The 19,431-nt window shown below is 43.2% G+C and overlaps 1 protein-coding gene across 1 annotated transcript in view; it reads right to left on the reverse strand.

Annotated features, from left to right (window-relative positions):
• The window catches only part of LOC138669751 (septin-2A), a 91,279-nt gene that overhangs the window by 53,293 nt on the left and 18,555 nt on the right, over positions 1-19,431 (reverse strand). Inside the window, exons 3-7 of the mRNA XM_069756479.1 lie at positions 17,789-17,888; positions 16,119-16,205; positions 14,992-15,115; positions 3,297-3,431; positions 2,107-2,224 (exon numbers count right to left, since the gene is read on the reverse strand). Of these exons, the coding sequence (XP_069612580.1) occupies positions 2,107-2,224; positions 3,297-3,431; positions 14,992-15,115; positions 16,119-16,205; positions 17,789-17,888 (564 nt within the window). The remainder of the gene's footprint in view (positions 1-2,106; positions 2,225-3,296; positions 3,432-14,991; positions 15,116-16,118; positions 16,206-17,788; positions 17,889-19,431) is intronic.

The raw sequence follows: 19,431 nt of genomic DNA on the forward strand, positions 1-19,431 counted from the left end.
ACTCGCCATGCGCAAAACTTGCTGCACACAACTTGCTACACTAACCTGTCACATGCAACTCGACACACAAAAAGTTGCTACACGCATGTTGCCACACAAAACTCATCTCACAAAAGTCGCTACATGCATGTCACCACACACAACTCAACACACACAACTTGACAGACGAAACTCGCCCTAAAACACACACAAGTCTGGTATTAGCCTTCAAAAATAAAAATCTGATTAATAAGCAGACAAACTACAAGAGCAACAAATGTACCATATAGGAAATACAGCAGCTGTCAGTCACATGACCTGTCTATTATGTGTATGTGTGAGCTAATATATACTGCCAGGGGGATGGCTTCCTGTTGGCTGGGGATTTATCAGGCTGCCAATTTATCTTACAAATACTGAGGTAAAAATACTGAGTAAATAACGTGTTAACGAGGTCTAATACAGGAGATCACACAGGTATATACTATATACAGGAGGAGATGACATACAGGTATATACTATATACAGGAGGAGATGACACACAGGTATATACTATATACAGGAGCAGATTACCTACAGGTATATACTACATACAGGAGGAGATTACATACAGGTATATGCTATATATAGAAGATGACATACAGGTATATACTATATACAGGAGGAGATGACACACAGATATATACTATATACAGGGGAGATGACACACAGATATATACTATATACAGGGGAGATGACACACAGGTATATACTATATACAGGAGGAGATGACATACAGGTATATACTATATATAGAAGGAGATGACATACAGGTATATACTATATATAGGAGGAGATGACATACAGGTATATACTATATATAGGAGGAGATGACATACAGGTATATACTATATATAGGAGATGACATACAGGTATATACTATATACAGGGGAGATGACACACAGCAGGTATATACTATATACAGGGGAGATGACATACAGGTATATACTATATACAGGAGATGACATACAGGTGTATACTATATATAAGGGAGATGACAAACATGTATATACTGAGGTGAAAATGAGAGGTGTGAGGTGAAAATGAAAAGGTGTGAGTGCAAAATGAGAGGAGTGAGGGAAAATAGTGTAGTGATCGGAAAATGAGAGATGTGAGGTCGAAATGACAAGTGTTAGGCGGGAATGAGAGGAGTGAGGGAGAAAATGAGAGGTGTGAGGGAGAAAATGAGAGATGTGAGGGGGAAAATTAAAGATGTGATTGGGAAAATGAGAGGCGTGATGGGAAAATAAGAGAAGTGACGTGCTATAACTAACCACAGATATTTACTATGCCCAGGCAACGCCGGGCTCTTCGGCTAGTCCTGAATAAAGCTATATGTATTCCACACCAGACCACCTCTGTCCAAAGGCAGGCTGACCAGGAATTCAGATTGTGAGCCCCAGTGGGGACAGTGAGGAGGTCTGTAAAGCGCTGTGGAATATGATAGCGCTATATAACCATGTAATATATAGAAGTCGGGTCTGTATCGGTCATGCCTCATGTCAGTTGTAAAGCAGTTTATGCTGCATGTTTCATAGATTCGTATCACACCTGCAACTTAGAAGCATCGCAAGAGAATACAAAGTATTAAGTGACCACAAGTCAAAGGTTTTTGCAACATCCTTTATAAACTGACCCCCACGCTTAAAAGGGTAGTCAACTACTAGGACAAACCCTTCTCGATTTAAATGTTTGGCCCTGGGAAAATAAAAAAATCTTTTACTCACCTCCAGCCATGTCGGCCCTCGTGTTCTCAAGACTCACGTGCCGTTGCCCAATCATTGCTAGTGTCTCTGTCCCTGCCTTTGGACAAACTGAATATCGAAAAAAAAGATAGAGAGCAGCCGCAGCCCTGACTTCCTCTTGATGTTTGATTTGACCGAAGGGGGGGGGCAGTGACGCCAGCGCTGATTGGGCGTCATAACAACCATATGACCACCCCGGGACCACGAGTGCCGACACCGCTGGAACAGCGCGGGCACAGGAGGAGAGTATAGGCTTTTTTATTTTAATCGGGGCCAAACATGTGGCATGAGAAGGAGTTGTCCGAGTAGTGAACAACTTCTTTAATCTTCCCATCTCACTTACCCTCCTCTTCAGCCTCTCCCTTTCCTTTAGAGTCAAGGTGTCCGCTTTAGCAATGACGGGGACGATGTTGACCTTCCCATGAAGCGCTTTCATGAATTCCACATCCAATGGCTTCAACCTAAGAAAGATGGTGATGTGAGTAGGCGGTTCTCTGTTCAAGGATCATGCAACATTTTTTCTGAAGTTACCTAAAATTCAAGACACCTAATGCAAATATAGACATTAAAATTATTTCCCTGTTCCTTTCAGTCATTTATGAACCAAGGGCCAAGGTGATGACTGCAGTTTATAAATGGCCTTATTTCCCACTACTTTACTGTTGGGGCATACTGTAGATTAAATACACTTTCTGTAATGAGGAGTTAACCTACAAAACCAGTCAATGACGGCTCCAAGCATTATCTGCATACCCTCTAACACAAAGTATAGAAAGATTACCCTGCTGCTAAGCCGCTTGTTAGAAAGAAGATGCAGCAGACAGCCTTATCACAACGGCCAATCCACTTCATCATTATTAAAAACACAGCACAAAGGTTAACAGTCCCACATCAACACGTTTTTCCTTGAAAAACTGCAAAAACGCTGAAAGAATTGCTTTCAGCGTTTGATTGTTCAATTCTTTCAAGGGGTTGTCCGACCTTAGGCTACAAGTCTGCAGTCGCTTTTACGTGACTGCAGACTTGTAAACCCTCACATTGTGCATAGTATGCGCTGTAAGGATCCTACGGTGCTGGCGAACGCCAGACTGCAAGTACGCTTTTTGCATACATGCGGTCACGTGCCGACTAGACGCGTGTGGCCTCACTCAATGCAAGTGTATTGAGCGAGGCCGACAAGTCCAGTCAGGATGTGGCCGAAACTATTCAAATTGCATACTTGAGGCTACAGGACCGCCCGTTCACAGCGCTGATGCTGGTACTGTTAAGGGCAGCATTTTTTACCCGTGGAAAAATTGAAGTGTGCAAACAGGTCCACAAGTTTGTAGAGTTTTGCCTTTTTACTACAAGAAAAGTTCTGTTTCTGATAAAGGGCTATGAAACCTGAAGTGTGAACATAGCCTTATGTGCCTCAGCATATCAATTCATACAAACAATATACAGCGTAGAAATTCATACAGAAATCTAGTTTATGAGGAACATATATTATAATGATTGAGGAAAGCTTCTCCACCACAAAGACTTGTACATTACCCGTGTCCAAACGGTGAAATAAAGTAGAAGCAGCAGTGCACACGGTTATCAATGATATGGCGTCTGTTCAGACCACTCTCGTCATGAAGGTAGCGCTCAAACTGGTTATCTATGTAGTGAATGATGGTTTTAAAGCTGAAAGAAAGAATGAGGGAAAATATTAGTTGGGTAAGATGCCTGTACTCAGACTGTGCTAGAACGTTACACTCCAGTTCTCATTGTTCTCGGTTGCCGTATGTGGTGTGATGAATCTGGAGCCAGCTGTTCTGACAGATGCTCATCCAACTGCTGCAGGAATATCACACGCATGAAATCCGCGGAAATGAGCAGGGCTTCCTGAAGAAACACATACATTGTGTAATCCCAAGGACCAGGTTATGGCGCATTTAAAAACAGGTGACTTTACTATGTAGCCCTAGGGAGGAAAGAAACACCAGCAGCTAAACAACCAGCAACTGGAAATCTGGATAGACAGAACGTTACTTTTTTTTTTTTTCTTCCATTCTCCTTATTTTTTTCTCCATCTTTTTGGTTATATATTCACATTAATATACAAGATCTGCCAGAGAAATTTATTTCTCAGTGCAGTCAACCACTTTGATTGATTTAGGATTGTAGCAGCCAGCATTTTTCTGAAGACATGTTGTGTCAGAGACCAGAACAGTTGGGGGAAATTTTGAAGCGGATGAGTCAGACTAAATATGAGCTGCATGTCATGGCGAACGGTCCACTTGACACAGCGTTTAGGCATTTTCAGTGGGGAGACAGAAGAGATGATAGAAGGGACTTATCTCTCGGAGGACAAAAGGGTTGGATGACTAGAAAATTTTCATTCAAACTGCCCTACATCATCTGCTGAATGAAAAATGGGCCACCCGGTCTACTACGTCTGGGTGTCCGCCTCTACGCCTGAAAATGATGCACGGCAATGCGCATGTTCACTCTGCTGGCACCATTATAGTCTATGGCCCTGTTGACGCATAAGTCGTAATTCGTTTTGAGGGGAATCGGATGTAAGCCCCATCAGGTGCCTGTATACAATGTGAAAGCACGTCTGAACACAAAAGATGATAGGCCAATCCTGCCAATATCAGTGGGTCAGAAAATTTTTCATGTGTACGGGGCCATAAAGGGAGTTTGTTCAACATTTGAACACATTTTCATTTTTTTATCCTTGAATTCTATTAACTGAGGCGTACTCCCCTTTCAGTACCCACACAGCGTAGGTGCTCTGCATGTCCGCTCTGTTCAGAAATCACCAGGACCGCTGCAGTCAATCACAATCGGATATTTCCCTGATGACACACTCTTCCAGCCACCTGGGATTGGATGCAGCAGTCCTTGTGCCTTCCGAATGGAGCAGAGATCACTAGATCCGCTGCGATGCTGAAAGGTGAGCATGCCATAAAGATTATTAACCTCACAGAAGTAACTGATAAATAATTCCTGTGTATACACTGCAGCGTGTCATTTATTGTGAAACATTAGCACGTAGAAGCGAAGAGGTTTTATAGGTTTTCATTCACTTTGAATAACAACAGTGACTCAGGGACATTTGCGGCTCAGCTTGCAATGTAATTGCGTCTAGATCTTCTAGAATACTCTTAATAACCAGGCTTTCGTCTTCCCTCTGGTGTGTGAGGCACTCCGCTGTTCTCACAGGATGTGCCCTCAGAGGCCAGGTGCTTCCCATCGCATGATACAATGGCCAGCGTTAGTGAAACAAGAAGCCAAGAAAACACACAACCGGAAGTGACCGCATGCAGCAGGAGATGACTTCACTCATGTTCTTGTTATTTCATTTTATGGGCCTTAAACGCTGAGGTTTCAGCAAAATCATAGCCGAACCATAAAAGAGTTATTTCATGTATAGTTTTAATACAGTTCGTCCCCACACAGGACAAATCAAATCAGGACCCCAACTAAAATAAAAGCAATCGATACTCACCCCCCAACAGCAGCGCCGCTGTTCCTGCAGGGTGACGCGACGTAGTGCCATATGCCCGCTGTAGCCAATGAGTGGCTGTAGCTTCTCAATATTGTTAGTGGGATGCCGGCTGTGACAAAATCGTAAAGGCAGCAGCGAAACAGTGTCCGCTCATTGGCGAGATACAACAATGTCACATCACCCTGAGGTAAAAACTGTGCCGACATTGCTGGAGCAGCGCCGCTACGGGAGGGAAATTCCATGCATGAGCTGCAGAGATTGACATAAATGCATGAAGTGACCTGTGCTGCGGATGTGAATTGCAAAGAGTGACATTTGTGTCTTCGTTGAGCCACGTTCACCAGATGAACTTAACAGTTGCAGATTTGTGATGTCACGACCAAGGCACAAAATCACCAAACTCAGAGGCTGCGTTGATGGCACCTGTGGCCGAGCTCATAGTCATGATGTCTGCACTGCAGCTAGTAAACAGAGGCAGAAAGCTGTAAGCGGAACACCCCGGTAAGGTTGGCATACATTTATAGATGCTGGAGATTTGGTCCACACAGGTCCACTGTAAGGGGTCAGATTATATAAGGCGGCACTTAGGTCCAGGCCATTAGACAGTGCGAGAGCGAGGGTACTGAGCAGAGCGTCACCCAGCACTGTCATTTTTTGAATTTCATGAAGAGTACAAGAATAATGTTCATAGATACAGAACTGAAACCTGAGACTAGAAATCTTAACCCCTTCCCGACCCATGACGCCACGTAGGCGTCATGAAAGTCGGTGCCATTCCGACCCATGACGCCTATGCGGCGTCATGGAAAGATCGCGTCCCTGCAGATCGGGTGAAAGGGTTAACTCCCATTTCACCCGATCTGCAGGGACAGGGGGAGTGGTAGTTTAGCCCAGGGGGGGTGGCTTCACCCCCTCGTGGCTACGATCGCTCTGATTGGCTGTTGAAAGTGAAACTGCCAATCAGAGCGATTTGTAATATTTCACCCATTATAACGGGTGAAATATTACAATCCAGCCATGGCCGATGCTGCAATATCATCGGCCATGGCTGGAAATACTAGTGTGCCCCCACCCCACCCCACCGATTGCCCCCCCAGCCCCCGATCTGGCCGGTACACTGCTCCGGCTCCCCTCCGTCCAGTGCTCCGCTCCCCCCGTGCTCTTGTCCGCTCCCCCCGTGCTCCAATCACCCCCCCGTGCTCCAATCACCCCCCCTGCACTCCGATCCACCCCCCCCCGGTGCTCCGTTCCACCCCCCGTGCTCCATTCCAGCCCCCCCGTGCTCCGTTCCACGCCCCCCGTGCTCCGTTCCACCCCTCCCGCACTCCGATTCCCCCCCCGTGCTCCGATCCCCCCCCCGTGGTCCCCCCCCACCCCATCATACTTACCGATCCAGCCGGGGTCCCGTCCGTCTTCTCCCTGGGCGCCACCATCTTCCAAAATGGCGGGCGCATGCGCAGTGCGCCCGCCGAATCTGCCGGCCGGCAGATTCGTTCCAAAGTGCATTTTGATCACTGAGATAGATTATATCTCAGTGATCAAAATAAAAAAAATAATAAATGACCCCCCCCCCCTTTGTCACCCCCATAGGTAGGGACAATAAAAAAATAAAGATATTTTTTTTTTTTCCACTAATGTTAGAATAGGGTTAGGGTTAGGGTTAGGGGTAGGGTTAGGGGTAGGGTTAGGGTTAGGGCTAGGGGTAAGGGTAGGGTTAGGGGTAGGGTTAGGGTTAGGGTTAGGGCTAGGGGTAGGGTTAGGGTTAGGGCTAGGGTTAGGGTTTCGGTATGTGCACACGTATTCTGGTCCTCTGCGGATTTTTCCGCTGCGGATTTGATAAATCCGCAGTGCTAAACCGCTGCGGATTTATGGCGGATTTACCGCGGTTTTTCTGCGCATTTCACTGCGGTTTTACAACTGCGATTTTCTATTTGAGCAGTTGTAAAACCGCTGCGGAATCCGCACAAAGAAGTGACATGCTGCGGAATGTAAACCGCTGCGTTTCCGTGCAGTTTTTCCGCAGCATGGGCACAGCGATTTTTGTTTCCCGTAGGTTTACATTGAACTGTAAACTCATGGGAAACTGCTGCGGATCCGCAGCGTTTTCCGCAGCGTGTGCACATACCTTTAGAATTAGGCTATGTGCACACGGTGCGGATTTGGCTGCGGATCCGCAGCAGTGTTCAATCAGGTTTACAGTACCATGTAAACATATGAAAAACCAAATCCGCTGTGCCCATGGTGCGGAAAATACCGCGCGGAAACGCTGCGTTGTATTTTCCGCAGCATGTCAATTCTTTGTGCGGATTCCGCAGCGTTTTACACCTGTTCCTCAATAGGAATCCGCAGGTGAAATCCGCACAAAAAACACTGGAAATCCGCGGAAAATCCGCAGGTAAAACGCAGTGCCTTTTACCCGCGGATTTTTCAAAAATGGTGCGAAAATATCTCACACGAATCCGCAACGTGGGCACATAGCCTTAGGGTTAGGGTTGGAATTAGGGTTGTGGTTATGGTTAGGGGTGTGTTGGGGTTAGGGTTGTGGTTAGGGGTGTGTTGCGGTTAGGGTTGTGTTTAGGGTTATGGCTACAGTTGGGATTAGGGTTAGGGGTGTGTTGGGGTTAGTGTTGGAGGTAGAATTGAGGGGTTACCACTGTTTAGGCACATCAGGGGTCTCCAAACGCAACATGGCGCCACCATTGATTCCAGCCAATCTCGTATTCAAAAAGTCAAATGGTGCTCCCTCACTTCCGAGCCCTGACGTGTGCCCAAACAGTGGTTTACCCCCACATATGGGGTACCAGCATACTCAGGACAAACTGCGCAACAATTACTGGGGTCCAATTTCTCCTGTTACCCTTGCGAATCAAAAAAAATGCTTGCTAAAACATAATTTTTGAGGAAAGAAAAATGATTTTTTATTTTCACGGCTCTGCGTTGTAAACGTCTGTGAAGCACTTGGGGGTTCAAAGTGCTCACCACATATCTAGATAAGTTCCTTGGGGGGTCTAATTTCTAAAATGGGGTCACTTGTGGGGGTTTCTACTGTTTAGGCACACCAGGGGCTCTGCAAACGCAACGTGACACCCGCAGACCATTCCATCAAAGTCTGCATTTCAAAAGTCACTACTTCCCTTCTGAGCCCCGACGTGTGCCCAAACAGTGGTTTACCCCCACTCATGGGGTATCAGCGTACTCAGGAGAAACTGGACAACAACTTTTGGGGTCCAATTTCTCCTGTAACCCTTGGGAAAATAAATAATTCTGGGCTAAATAATTATTTTTGAGGAAAGAAAACGTATTTATTATTTTCACGGCTCTGCATTATAAACTTCTATGAAGCACTTGGGGGTTGAAAGTGCTCACCACACATCTAGATAAGTTCCTTTCGGGGTCTAGTTTCCAAAATGGGGTCACTTGTGGGGGGTTTCTACTGTTTAGGCACATCAGGGGCTCTGCAAACGCAACGTGACGCCCGCAGAGCATTCCATCAAAGTCTGCATTTCAAAACGTCACTACTTCAATTCCAAGCCCCGGCATGTGCCCAAACAGTAGTTTACCCCCACATATGGGGTATCACCGTACTCAGGAGAAACTGGACAACAAATATTGGGGTCAAATTTCTCCTGTTACCCTTGGGAAAATTAAAAAATTCTGGGCTAAATAATTATTTTTGAGGAAAGAAAACGTATTTATTATTTTCACGGCTCTGCATTATAAACTTCTATGAAGCACTTGGGGGTTCAAAGTGCTCACCACACATCTAGATAAGTTCCTTTCGGGGTCTAGTTTCCAAAATGGGGTCACTTGTGGGGGGTTTCTACTGTTAAGCCACATCAGGGGCTCTGCAAACGCAACGTGACGCCCACAGAGCATTCCATCAAAGTCTGCATTTCAAAACGTCACTACTTCACTTCCGAGCCCCGGCATGTGCCCAAACAGTGATTTACCCCCACATATGGGGTATCATCGTACTCAGGAGAAACTGGACAACAACTTTTGGGGTCAAATTTCTCCTGTTACCCTTGGGAAAATAAAAAATTGCAGGCTAAAATATCATTTTTGAGAAAATATATATATATTTTTTTCATGGCTCTGCGTTATAAACTTCTGTGAAGCACTTGGGGGTTCAAAGTCCTCACCACACATCTAGATTAGTTCCTTTGGGGGTCTAGTTTCCAAAATGGTGTCATTTCTGGGGGATCTCCAATGTTTAGGCACACAGGGGCTCCCTTCCATCCCTTCCGAGCTCTGCCGTGCGCCCAAACAGTGGTTTACCCCCACATATTGGGTATCTGCGTACTCAGGACAAACAGGACAACAATATTTGGGGTCCAATTTCTCCTATTATCCTTGGCAAAATAGGAAATTCCAGGCTAAAAAATCATTTTTGAGGAAAGAAAAATTATTTTTTATTTTCATGGCTCTGCGTTATAAACTTCTGTGAAGCACCTGGGGGTTTAAAGTGCTCAATATGCATCTAGATAAGTTCCTTGGGGGGTCTAGTTTCCAAAATGGGGTCACTTGTGGGGGAGCTCCAATGTTTAGGCACACAGGGGCTCTCCAAACGCGACATGGTGTCCGCTAACAATTGGAGCTAATTTTCCATTCAAAAAGTCAAATGGCGCGCCTTCCCTTCCGAGCCCTGCCGAGTGCCCAAACAGTGGTTTACCCCCACATATGAGGTATCGACGTACTCGGGAGAAATTGCCCAACAAATTTTATGATCCATTTTACCCTACTGCCCATGTGAAAATGAAAAAATTGAGGCGAAAAGAATTTTTTTGTGAAAAAAAAGTACTTTTTCATTTTTACAGATCAATTTGTGAAGCACCTGAGGGTTTAAAGTGCTCACTAGGCATCTAAATAAGTTCCTTGGGGGGTCTAGTTTCCAAAATGGGGTCACTTGTGGGGGAGCGCCAATGTTTAGGCACACAGGAGCTCTCCAAACGCGACATGGTGTCCGCTAACGATGGAAATAATTTTTCATTCAAAAAGTCAAATGGCGCTCCTTCCCTTCCGAGCCTTACCATGTGCCCAAACAGTGGTTTACCCCCACATGTGAGGTATTGGTGTACTCAGGAGAAATTGCCCAACACATTTTAGGATCCATTTTATCCTTTTGCCCATGTGAAAATGAAAAAATTGAGGCTAAAAGAATTTTTTTGTGAAAAAAAAGTACTTTTTCATTTTTACGGATTAATTTGTGAAGCACCTGGGGGTTCAAAGTGCTCACTATGCATCTAGATAAGTTCCTTGGGGCGTCTAGTTTCCAAAATGGGGTCACTTGTGGGGGAGCTCCAATTTTTAGGCACACGGGGGCTCTCCAAACGTGACATGGTGTCCGCTAAAGAGTGGAGCCAATTTTTGATTCAAAAAGTCAAATGGCGCTCCTTCCCTTCCAAGCCCTGCCGTGCGCCCAAACAGTGGTTTACCCCCACATATGAGGTATCAGCGTACTCAGGACAAATTGGACAACAACTTTCGTGGTTCAGTTTCTCCTTTTACCATTGGGAAAATAAAAAAATTGTTGCTAAAAGATAATTTTTGTGACTAAAAAGTTAAATGTTCATTTTTTCCTTCCATGTTGCTTCTGCTGCTGTGAAGCACCTGAAGGGTTAATAAACTTCTTGAATGTGGTTTTGAGTACCTTGAGGGGTGCAGTTTTTAGAATGGTGTCACTTTTGGGTATTTTCAGCCATATAGACCCCTCAAACTGACTTCAAATGTGAGGTGGTCCCTAAAAAAAATGGTTTTGTAAATTTCGTTGTAAAAATGACAAATCGCTGGTCAAATTTTAACCCTTATAACTTCCTAACAAAAAAAAATTTTGTTTCCAAAATTGTGCTGATGTAAAGTAAACATGTGGGAAATGTTATTTATTAACTATTTTGTGTCACATATCTCTCTGGTTTAACAGAATAAAAATTCAAAATGTGAAAATTGCGAAATTTTCAAAATTTTCACCAAATTTCCGTTTTTATCACAAATAAACGCAGAATTTATTGACCTAAATTTACCACTAACATGAAGCCCAATATGTCACGAAAAAACAGTCTCAGAACCGCTAGGATCCGTTGAAGCGTTCCTGAGTTATTACCTCATAAAGGGACACTGGTCAGAATTGCAAAAAACGGCAAGGTCTTTAAGGTCAAAATAGGCTGGGTCATGAAGGGGTTAAGGAAAAAAAATACAAACAGTCTGTCATTCACAATATAAGAGGGATTTAGAAAACTCTTTAGGAGAGACAGGAGATCACACATTCGCAAGCGCTGCCTCCAATCGATCACCGCCCTGATTTGGTAACGAACACGCACCATGCAATGCTTATCCTCAATGCTGATAGAGGTGGAGGTTTTTATTGAATAACTAGAGGAGGTTTGATATCACTACCAAAAGAAGACGAGACCGAATAAAAATAGGAAAATTACTTAAATAGAAATAATTTCTGCCTATGTGGCTGTTCTAAGCCTTGACACAGTTTACTATAAGTCAATACCAATTCTTACTGCTTAGGTTTCACAAAACTTGGGAAATCTCAGGAAAAGGTTATATCTAATTTGGATTAATGAAAATACATGATAGTCTTGTCATATAACACGACTGTCAGAATCAGCAAACGTACATCTTGTTTTATTATATTAAAACCAGAACTTAAGGTGGGCATACAAAATATTAAGGATGGATATATACAGTTAAGTCCAGAAATATTTGGAGAGTGACACAAGTTTGGTCATTTTAGCCGTTTACCAAAACATATTGAAGATACAGTTATATAATCAAAATGGGCTTAAAGTGCAGACTCTCCGTTTTAATTTGAGGGTATTCACATCCTGGAGTAGGGAGTTTGGGAATTACAACTCTAATATGCAGCTGCCTCTTTCTAAAGAGACCAAAATTAATTGGACAAAAAAACTTTATTGGGCTCCATAGGCTATTCCCTCTGTAATACATAATCAATTAAGCAGGTAAAAGGTTTGGAACTGATTCCAGGTGTAGCATTTGCATTTGTTAGCTATTGCTGTGAACCCACAACATGCTGTCAAAGGAGCTCTCAATGAAAGAGAAACAGACCACCATTAGGCTGAAATAAAGAAGAAATTCATCAAAGAGGCAGCTGAAAAGTTAGGAGCAGACAAATCAACAGTTTGCTACTGTCTGCAAAAAAAAAAAAAAAATGTCCACACAATCCTTTCCATGGAGAACAGAAAAACACTTCACAACAACCACCCAAGTGAGGAACATTTTTCAGGAAGTAGGTGTTTCAGTACCTAAGTCTACCATAAATTGAAGACGTCATGAGAGCAAGTACAGAAAGTTCTCCACGAGGTGCAAACCAAAAATCAGCCTTAAAAATAGAAAGGCCAAATTAGACTGTCAAAAAAACATCTAAAGAAGCCAATCCAGTTCTGGAAAAGCATTATTTGGACAGATGAAACAGATCAACATGTACCAGAACGATGGGAAGAAGAAAGCTTGAAAATACTTATGATCCAAAGCACATCCTCTGTAAAACACGGTGGAGGCAGTGTGATGTCCTGGGCATGTAAGGCTTTCAAAGGCACTGAGTCATTAGTGTTTATTGATGATGTGACTGAAGACAGAATAAGCCAAATGAATTCTGATGTGTACAGGGTTATAACTTTCTGCTTAGATTCAACAAAATGCAGCAAGATTGATTGAACTGCTTCACAGGACAGATGGACAATGACCCAAAACATGCTGTGAAAACAACCCAGGAGTTTTTTGTTTTGTTTATTTAAGAGAAAAGAACTGGAATATTCTGCAATGGGCAAGTCAATCACAATATCTCAACCCCACTGAGCATGGATTTCACATGATAGAGATAACACATGCGGCAGAAAGACGCACAAACAACCAGCAACTGAAGTCAGCTGCAGTCAAGGCCTGGCACACATCACAAAGGTGGAAACCCAGCGTTCGGTGACGTCCATGGCTATCAGACTTCAAGTAGCAATTGCCTGCAAAGGACTCTACAAATTATTAAAAATTAACATTTTATTCATGGTAACGTTAATTTGTCCAATTACTTCTGACCCCGTGAAATGAGGAGGTTTTGCAGAAAAATGGTTGCAATTCCTAAATGATTTACAGGATAGTTTTATTCAACCTCTTTAACTAAAGCTGAAAGCCTACACTTCAATTGCACCTCCGTTGTTTCATTTTAAATCAGAAATGGTGGCATGCAGGGCACAAATCACGACACGTCGGCCACCGTCCAAATATTTCTGGACCTAACTGTAGATATAAATGGTTTAAACGATATCAAAGCCAGCTAGAAAACATCAACCGTAACACAGGTTTGAAAGTATGCATGTCAAAAAAAAAAGCTCAGAAAAAGTCCGATAGAAAGCAAAAAGGCCAAACACCGGTTGTCCTATAAAAGTAAAAATTCAGTTCTTACACCCAGAACTGCCTTCACTATTATTCTCCCTGTCGTCACTAATGCCATAGATAAAGCTATATAATCCACCATCTTGGCCACAGGATGATCAGGAATCCTACTTCCCAAATACCAGTGGACCTAAGCCTAAATCCCACGCCCTGAAATCAGATTACATTTAATGAATTTAACTTTGTTTAAAAGCAACAAGTGTTCCGGCAGAAAACTGGCGATAAGAGATCCACGTAGCGGCTCCAGATTTTATACTACAGTCCATGTCTGTGACCTGCGCATTGTCACAAGGATCCAAGGAAGGCAGCCAGAAACATTTCAATGGAATAAACAAGATGAATTAGCGCACAATCAACAGGAAGAACTGCTTAAAACACAATAATCTGGCTGGAGCTCTTGTAGGGGCAAGACGACAACGGAAGGAAAGGGGGGACTCCTGCACATCGCTACCCACCGCAAGCCACAGTTATCACATTTAACCCTTACTCCAATTGAGACACATACAGCTTTGTGCTGTTTCCAGCGTAATGTTGTAGGACAGATGAAATAAAAAGCTCTTTGCGTCCGGCCAGGTCCCAGAGAGGACTCTCCCTTCTACCAATGGCATTGATTGTGTAGAAAATAGGTAAAAAGATTTCATATGAAGACTGAATATTTGATATATGCTGATTGCATAGTTAAACATTCAGAATGTGCCACGCATGCTGGGAAGAATCCTTAAAGGGGGTTGTTCAGGGTAAGAAAGTTTTTTGCTTTTCATTCCAGAAATAGTGCCACTTTTGGCCAGAAAGTATTTGGCACTACAGCTCAGCTTCAATCACTTGAATAAGACCCCAGATACCACATTTATAGACCAGTTGATGGCCCTTCTATGACAATTGCAAGCCTTAAATTGGCATTTTGATAGTGGTTGACCTTAAAAAAACATTATGCAGCATACAATAAATGTATATTCAACCTTAACTTAAAGCCTACAACCTGCAGTAACCACCGATCGACCAAACTGCTGTATGACCAGCTATGCCCTCACCTACTGTATTCTCACCCATCCCTTGTAGATTGTGAGCCTTCGCGGGCAGGGTCCTCACTCCTCCTGTACCAGTTATGACTTGTTTAAGATTATTGTACTTGTTTTTATTATGTATACCCCTCATCACATGTAAAGCGCCATGGAATAAATGGCGCTATAACAATAAATAATAATAATAATAATAAGACAATCTCCTGATTGAGATGGAAGGATGAGACAACTTAATAATAATATAATATATAATAATATATAATATATAAATATAATAATATAATATATAATAATAATAATAATAACTTACCAATCTTGGCTGTTAATAGCATCCCCGTAGCCCGGAGTATCTACTACAGTTAGGCGAAGTTTCACTCCACGCTCCTCAATCTCAACGGTGGAAGCTTCAATCTGAACTGTTCTTTCAATTTTCTCTGGCGAATAAATAAAGGGGTAAAATTTTACTGTTATATGCTGTATCTGCAACTAACTATACTGCACTGCGAGCAGTGTAACACATATTACAAAAGGGAACTATACAGATCCAGAAATGTACAAATGGCCTCAAGCAGAAACAAGAGTAAAGTAGCAAAACTTGGAAGCACTTTTACTTGAAATGGGTTGTCCGCCAGCTCTTTTCATTTGATCTAACATCTGGAGTGGATGGACACTGCTGACCATAACTGATGCCATCCAGAATTCACAGACTCAGTTTTGTATTGGTAGTTTTCATTCGTGATGCCAGTAAAAAAAAACGACATGTCTGTGATATCCGCACAAAGACATGGTCTGCATAAAACACTTACATGTGAACAGCCCCACAGATTCTATTGGATGCGTGTTCTATCCGTGAAAAAGACGGACAGAACACATAAGTGCAACTCTAATGTCTGAATGAGGCCCAAGAATACCTGGAAATAAAGACAGCTTACAGATTCCTGAATAGGGGGGTGGGTAAGGTCTCAAGCCAGAACGAGACCCTATAGCCTGGGACTGTGGCTCTATGGGGCGGCCCGATATAGCTGGGCGCTGTCCCTCTTCTAATTTCTCATTCATTTGGGTCTGCAGGGTCCATATAAATCACACGGGGTGGGGAAGGGGGAATTATTAAGTGTAAAACTACCAGCCATGGAAAGAATTTCAAAATTTAACAAAATGTTTAAGTTTTATTTGTGTACTAAACTAAATAATTACATAAAAGGAACATTTCCCAACTTCATTGGGAGGCCATTGTAGTTCATGCTTATCCAGCAAAACAGGGTAAAGTTTTTACACTACTAATAAAATAAATATTAGTACAAGGAATCATACAGGATGTGCACATATATGGAAAACTTAGTAACAGAAAGACACAGGCGAAACTAGTAAGAAGCACAACTGTAAGAGTATAGAGGAGCGGTGCATGCAGTAACCAGGATGACAAATGTCAGCAAGTACCTGCGGCTCCGGGTATATATCGCTCAGGATACAGATCAGTAAGGAACAAACTATTGATCAACGTAGATTTCCCCAATCCGGACTCTCCTGCAAGCAAAGATGGGTTATCCACGTAAACATGTGTTACCATATATTATATCAACATGAAACAATATGAACACTTAAAAAGAATCTGCTATGTGTTACATGCACCCTTATCTGCGGTGCATAGCATCAGATTAATATATATCCGTGTAGGGAAATATTTAGTATTGTTCACACGACCATATTGGCCAGATCGCTGTCAGATCAAGGTTATTCAATGGGACAGTGCAGAAGAGTTAATTCTTTTCACTGACCGAATCTGCATGGGGGAAAAAAAAAGGTCACAGCAAGTACCAATTTCTAACGTAAACCGGATGAGACTCACCCATTCAAGTCTGCGAATGTGTAAAAAATAGAATACAATCAGATGCTATACGTAGCCACTGTATAGAATCTCATTACATTGCAATTCTGTAGATAATAGATGCTGTAAATAATGGATTGTATACAGACTGCACACGGATGACGAATCCAACGATTATTTATACACTCGTGTGAACCTACCCTAACGTGTATTTTACCCATGGAAACCTATGCTCATCCTATAGTTAGGAGTCCAGTGGGTGGTCCTAATCAGTGATTGCTAGCCTTCCTTGTATGAGTGTGCAAACAGATAGCTGTGAGTCACCAAGTAGGACCGCCCACTGGACTTCTAGTCAGAAGTCCAGAGGGCAGTCCTGTAGGATACGTAGAGATGTAAATGAATAAAGTCAAAGATATCCTGATTATCTACCCAGAAACGTACATAGCAATCTGCTCAGCATCTCCTTTAATAAACAATGCTGCCCATACATTACACAGCATATCTAAACCTTAGGCTACTTTCACACATGAGGTTTTTGCCGTCAGGCACAATCTGGCGAATTTTGGAAAAAAACGGATCTGTTTTTTCTTCCACCAGATCCGTTTTTTTTCTCATAGAGTTGTATTAGCGCCAGATGGCCTAACGTTTCATCCGTTTTTTGCCAGATCCATCCAAAATTAAGTTTTCTGGCGGCCACAGAAAACATACAGAGGAACGTTTTTTCTGTCCGACGAAAAGGCACACAGCGACGGTTCCGGCGATAAACGGATGGAACCTGAGGTGAAATGAGTGAATCCAGCTACCGATTCCATTTTTTTTTTTTTCACCGAGCATGCCCCGTAGCTGCATTTTCCATTCTGGAGCTCGCTGTCACTCTCTCTCTCTCTCTTTTCATCCCTGGATTAAATTAAAAAAAAATTAAAAAAAAATAAAAAATTTTGCCGGCTCCGTTTTTGTAAAATTCGCTTGATAGTTTTTTAACGTCGTGCACAGACGTGTGAGTGTAGCCTTACTCGTAGATCAATAAAACTAACACAAAACGAACAAGGAATAACGACAGATTTGATGTCAAAACTTATTGTCGAACGGAAAAAAGTCAAATAAAATTAACCCCCCCCTAATTTTCAACTACTAAAATAGCTACAATTATACACGAAAGATGCTAAAATTGGACAGGGTAGGTACAAAGCAGCCTAAAAGGTCAAGGATTAGGTCAGAATTACAGCAAATGAAGGAAAAAGTCACAATAGGAGAAAAGTTATAAAAATGTTATACAACTTACCAACCACCATAAGGGTAAACTCAAAACCTTTCTTTACAGATTTCCTATGAACCTGGTTGGGCAAGTTTGCAAATCCCACATAGCCGGCAGAGTCTGAAAACTAGGAAAATAACAAGAGAATTGTGAGAAGATCTGCATATTTGTAACCTATAAAGTGCTCCACTGTTAAATTCTGACAAAAGACAATTGAATGTCAGGGCCATTCCTTTCCACTGAAACTTGTGGTAATAGACTATTACAACTGCCACAGGTTAAATAAGGTGTAATAGAAAATACTTCCCCGATTTCCTGCCACTTATGTTCCGATCATGCCCAGGTTGCCCGCTAGTTTCTACATCCTAGTTGAGGCTCAACATACCGAAAATGGCAGAGCTGGAACTCCTTAGTAATCATTGACCACACAGCGATTGGCTGAGGGCCATTTCCTGTGCTGAGACAGGAAGAGGAAGTAGGAGACAATATAGAAGGGGGTGATGGTCTAAGTGAGGGGAGTAACCCGGGCTATGAACTAGATAGGTTCTGTAGGTTTGTTCTTGTGTTAAATTTGTGTGCACGTTGAAACAGGGATAGAGACGGCAAGTGGAGGGAAAAAAATGAATAAATTAAAAAAAGCCCACCTCTAGGCCACCCAGCTGCCTCGTCCTCCAAATTCCACGCCACACCGCTGGCATCTTCACTATAGGCCAGGCCTTCTGCTCGCATCCAGGCCTCAGAGGTGATTGTAAAAGAAGAACATCTTGGCACACCAACCTACAACACAGTGACTACTGACCCATGGATGTCTCTAAAGGCCCCTTCACATTAAGCGACGCTGCAGCGATACAGACAACGATCCGGATCGCTGCAGCGTCGCTGTTTGGTCGCTGGAGAGCTGTCACACAGACCGCTCTCCAGCGACCAACGATGCCGGTAACCAGGGTAAACATCGGGTAACTAAGCGCAGGGCCGCGCTTAGTAACCCGATGTTTACCCTGGTTACCATGCTAAAAGTAAAAAAAAACAAACACTACATACTTACCTACCGCTGTCTGTCCTCCAGCGCTGCACTCTGCTTCTCTGCTCTCCTCCTGTACTGTCTGTGAGCCGGAAAGCAGAGCGGTGACGTCACCGCTCTGCTTTCCGGCTCACAGACAGTACAGGAGGAGTGCAGAGCACAGCGCTGGAGGACAGACAGCGGTAGGTAAGTATGTAGTGTTTGTTTTTTTACTTTTAGCATGGTAACCAGGGTAAACATCGGGTTACTAAGCACGGCCCTGCGCTTAGTTACCCGATGTTTACCCTGGTTACCAGTGAAGACATCGCTGGATCGGTGTCACACACGCCGATCCAGCGATGTCAGCAGGGAGTCCAGCGACGAAATAAAGTTCTGGACTTTATTCAGCGACCAACGATCTCCCAGCAGGGGCCTGATCGTTGGTCGCTGTCACACATAACGATTTCATTAACGATATCGTTGCTACGTCACAAATAGCAACGATATCGTTAACAATATCGTTATGTGTGAAGGTACCTTAAGTCCTGGCCTATAGTCAAGAGGCTGTAGATGCAGCACGTGACAGTGGGGGGGGGGGAAAGAGGACTACCGAAGAGGGAAGCAATGAGGTATTGTTTTTTTTTGTTCCTAACTAGGAGCCATAAATAAT

Source organism: Ranitomeya imitator, chromosome 1 (assembly GCF_032444005.1).
Source record: "Ranitomeya imitator isolate aRanImi1 chromosome 1, aRanImi1.pri, whole genome shotgun sequence".
Taxonomy (NCBI): Eukaryota; Metazoa; Chordata; class Amphibia; order Anura; family Dendrobatidae; genus Ranitomeya; species Ranitomeya imitator.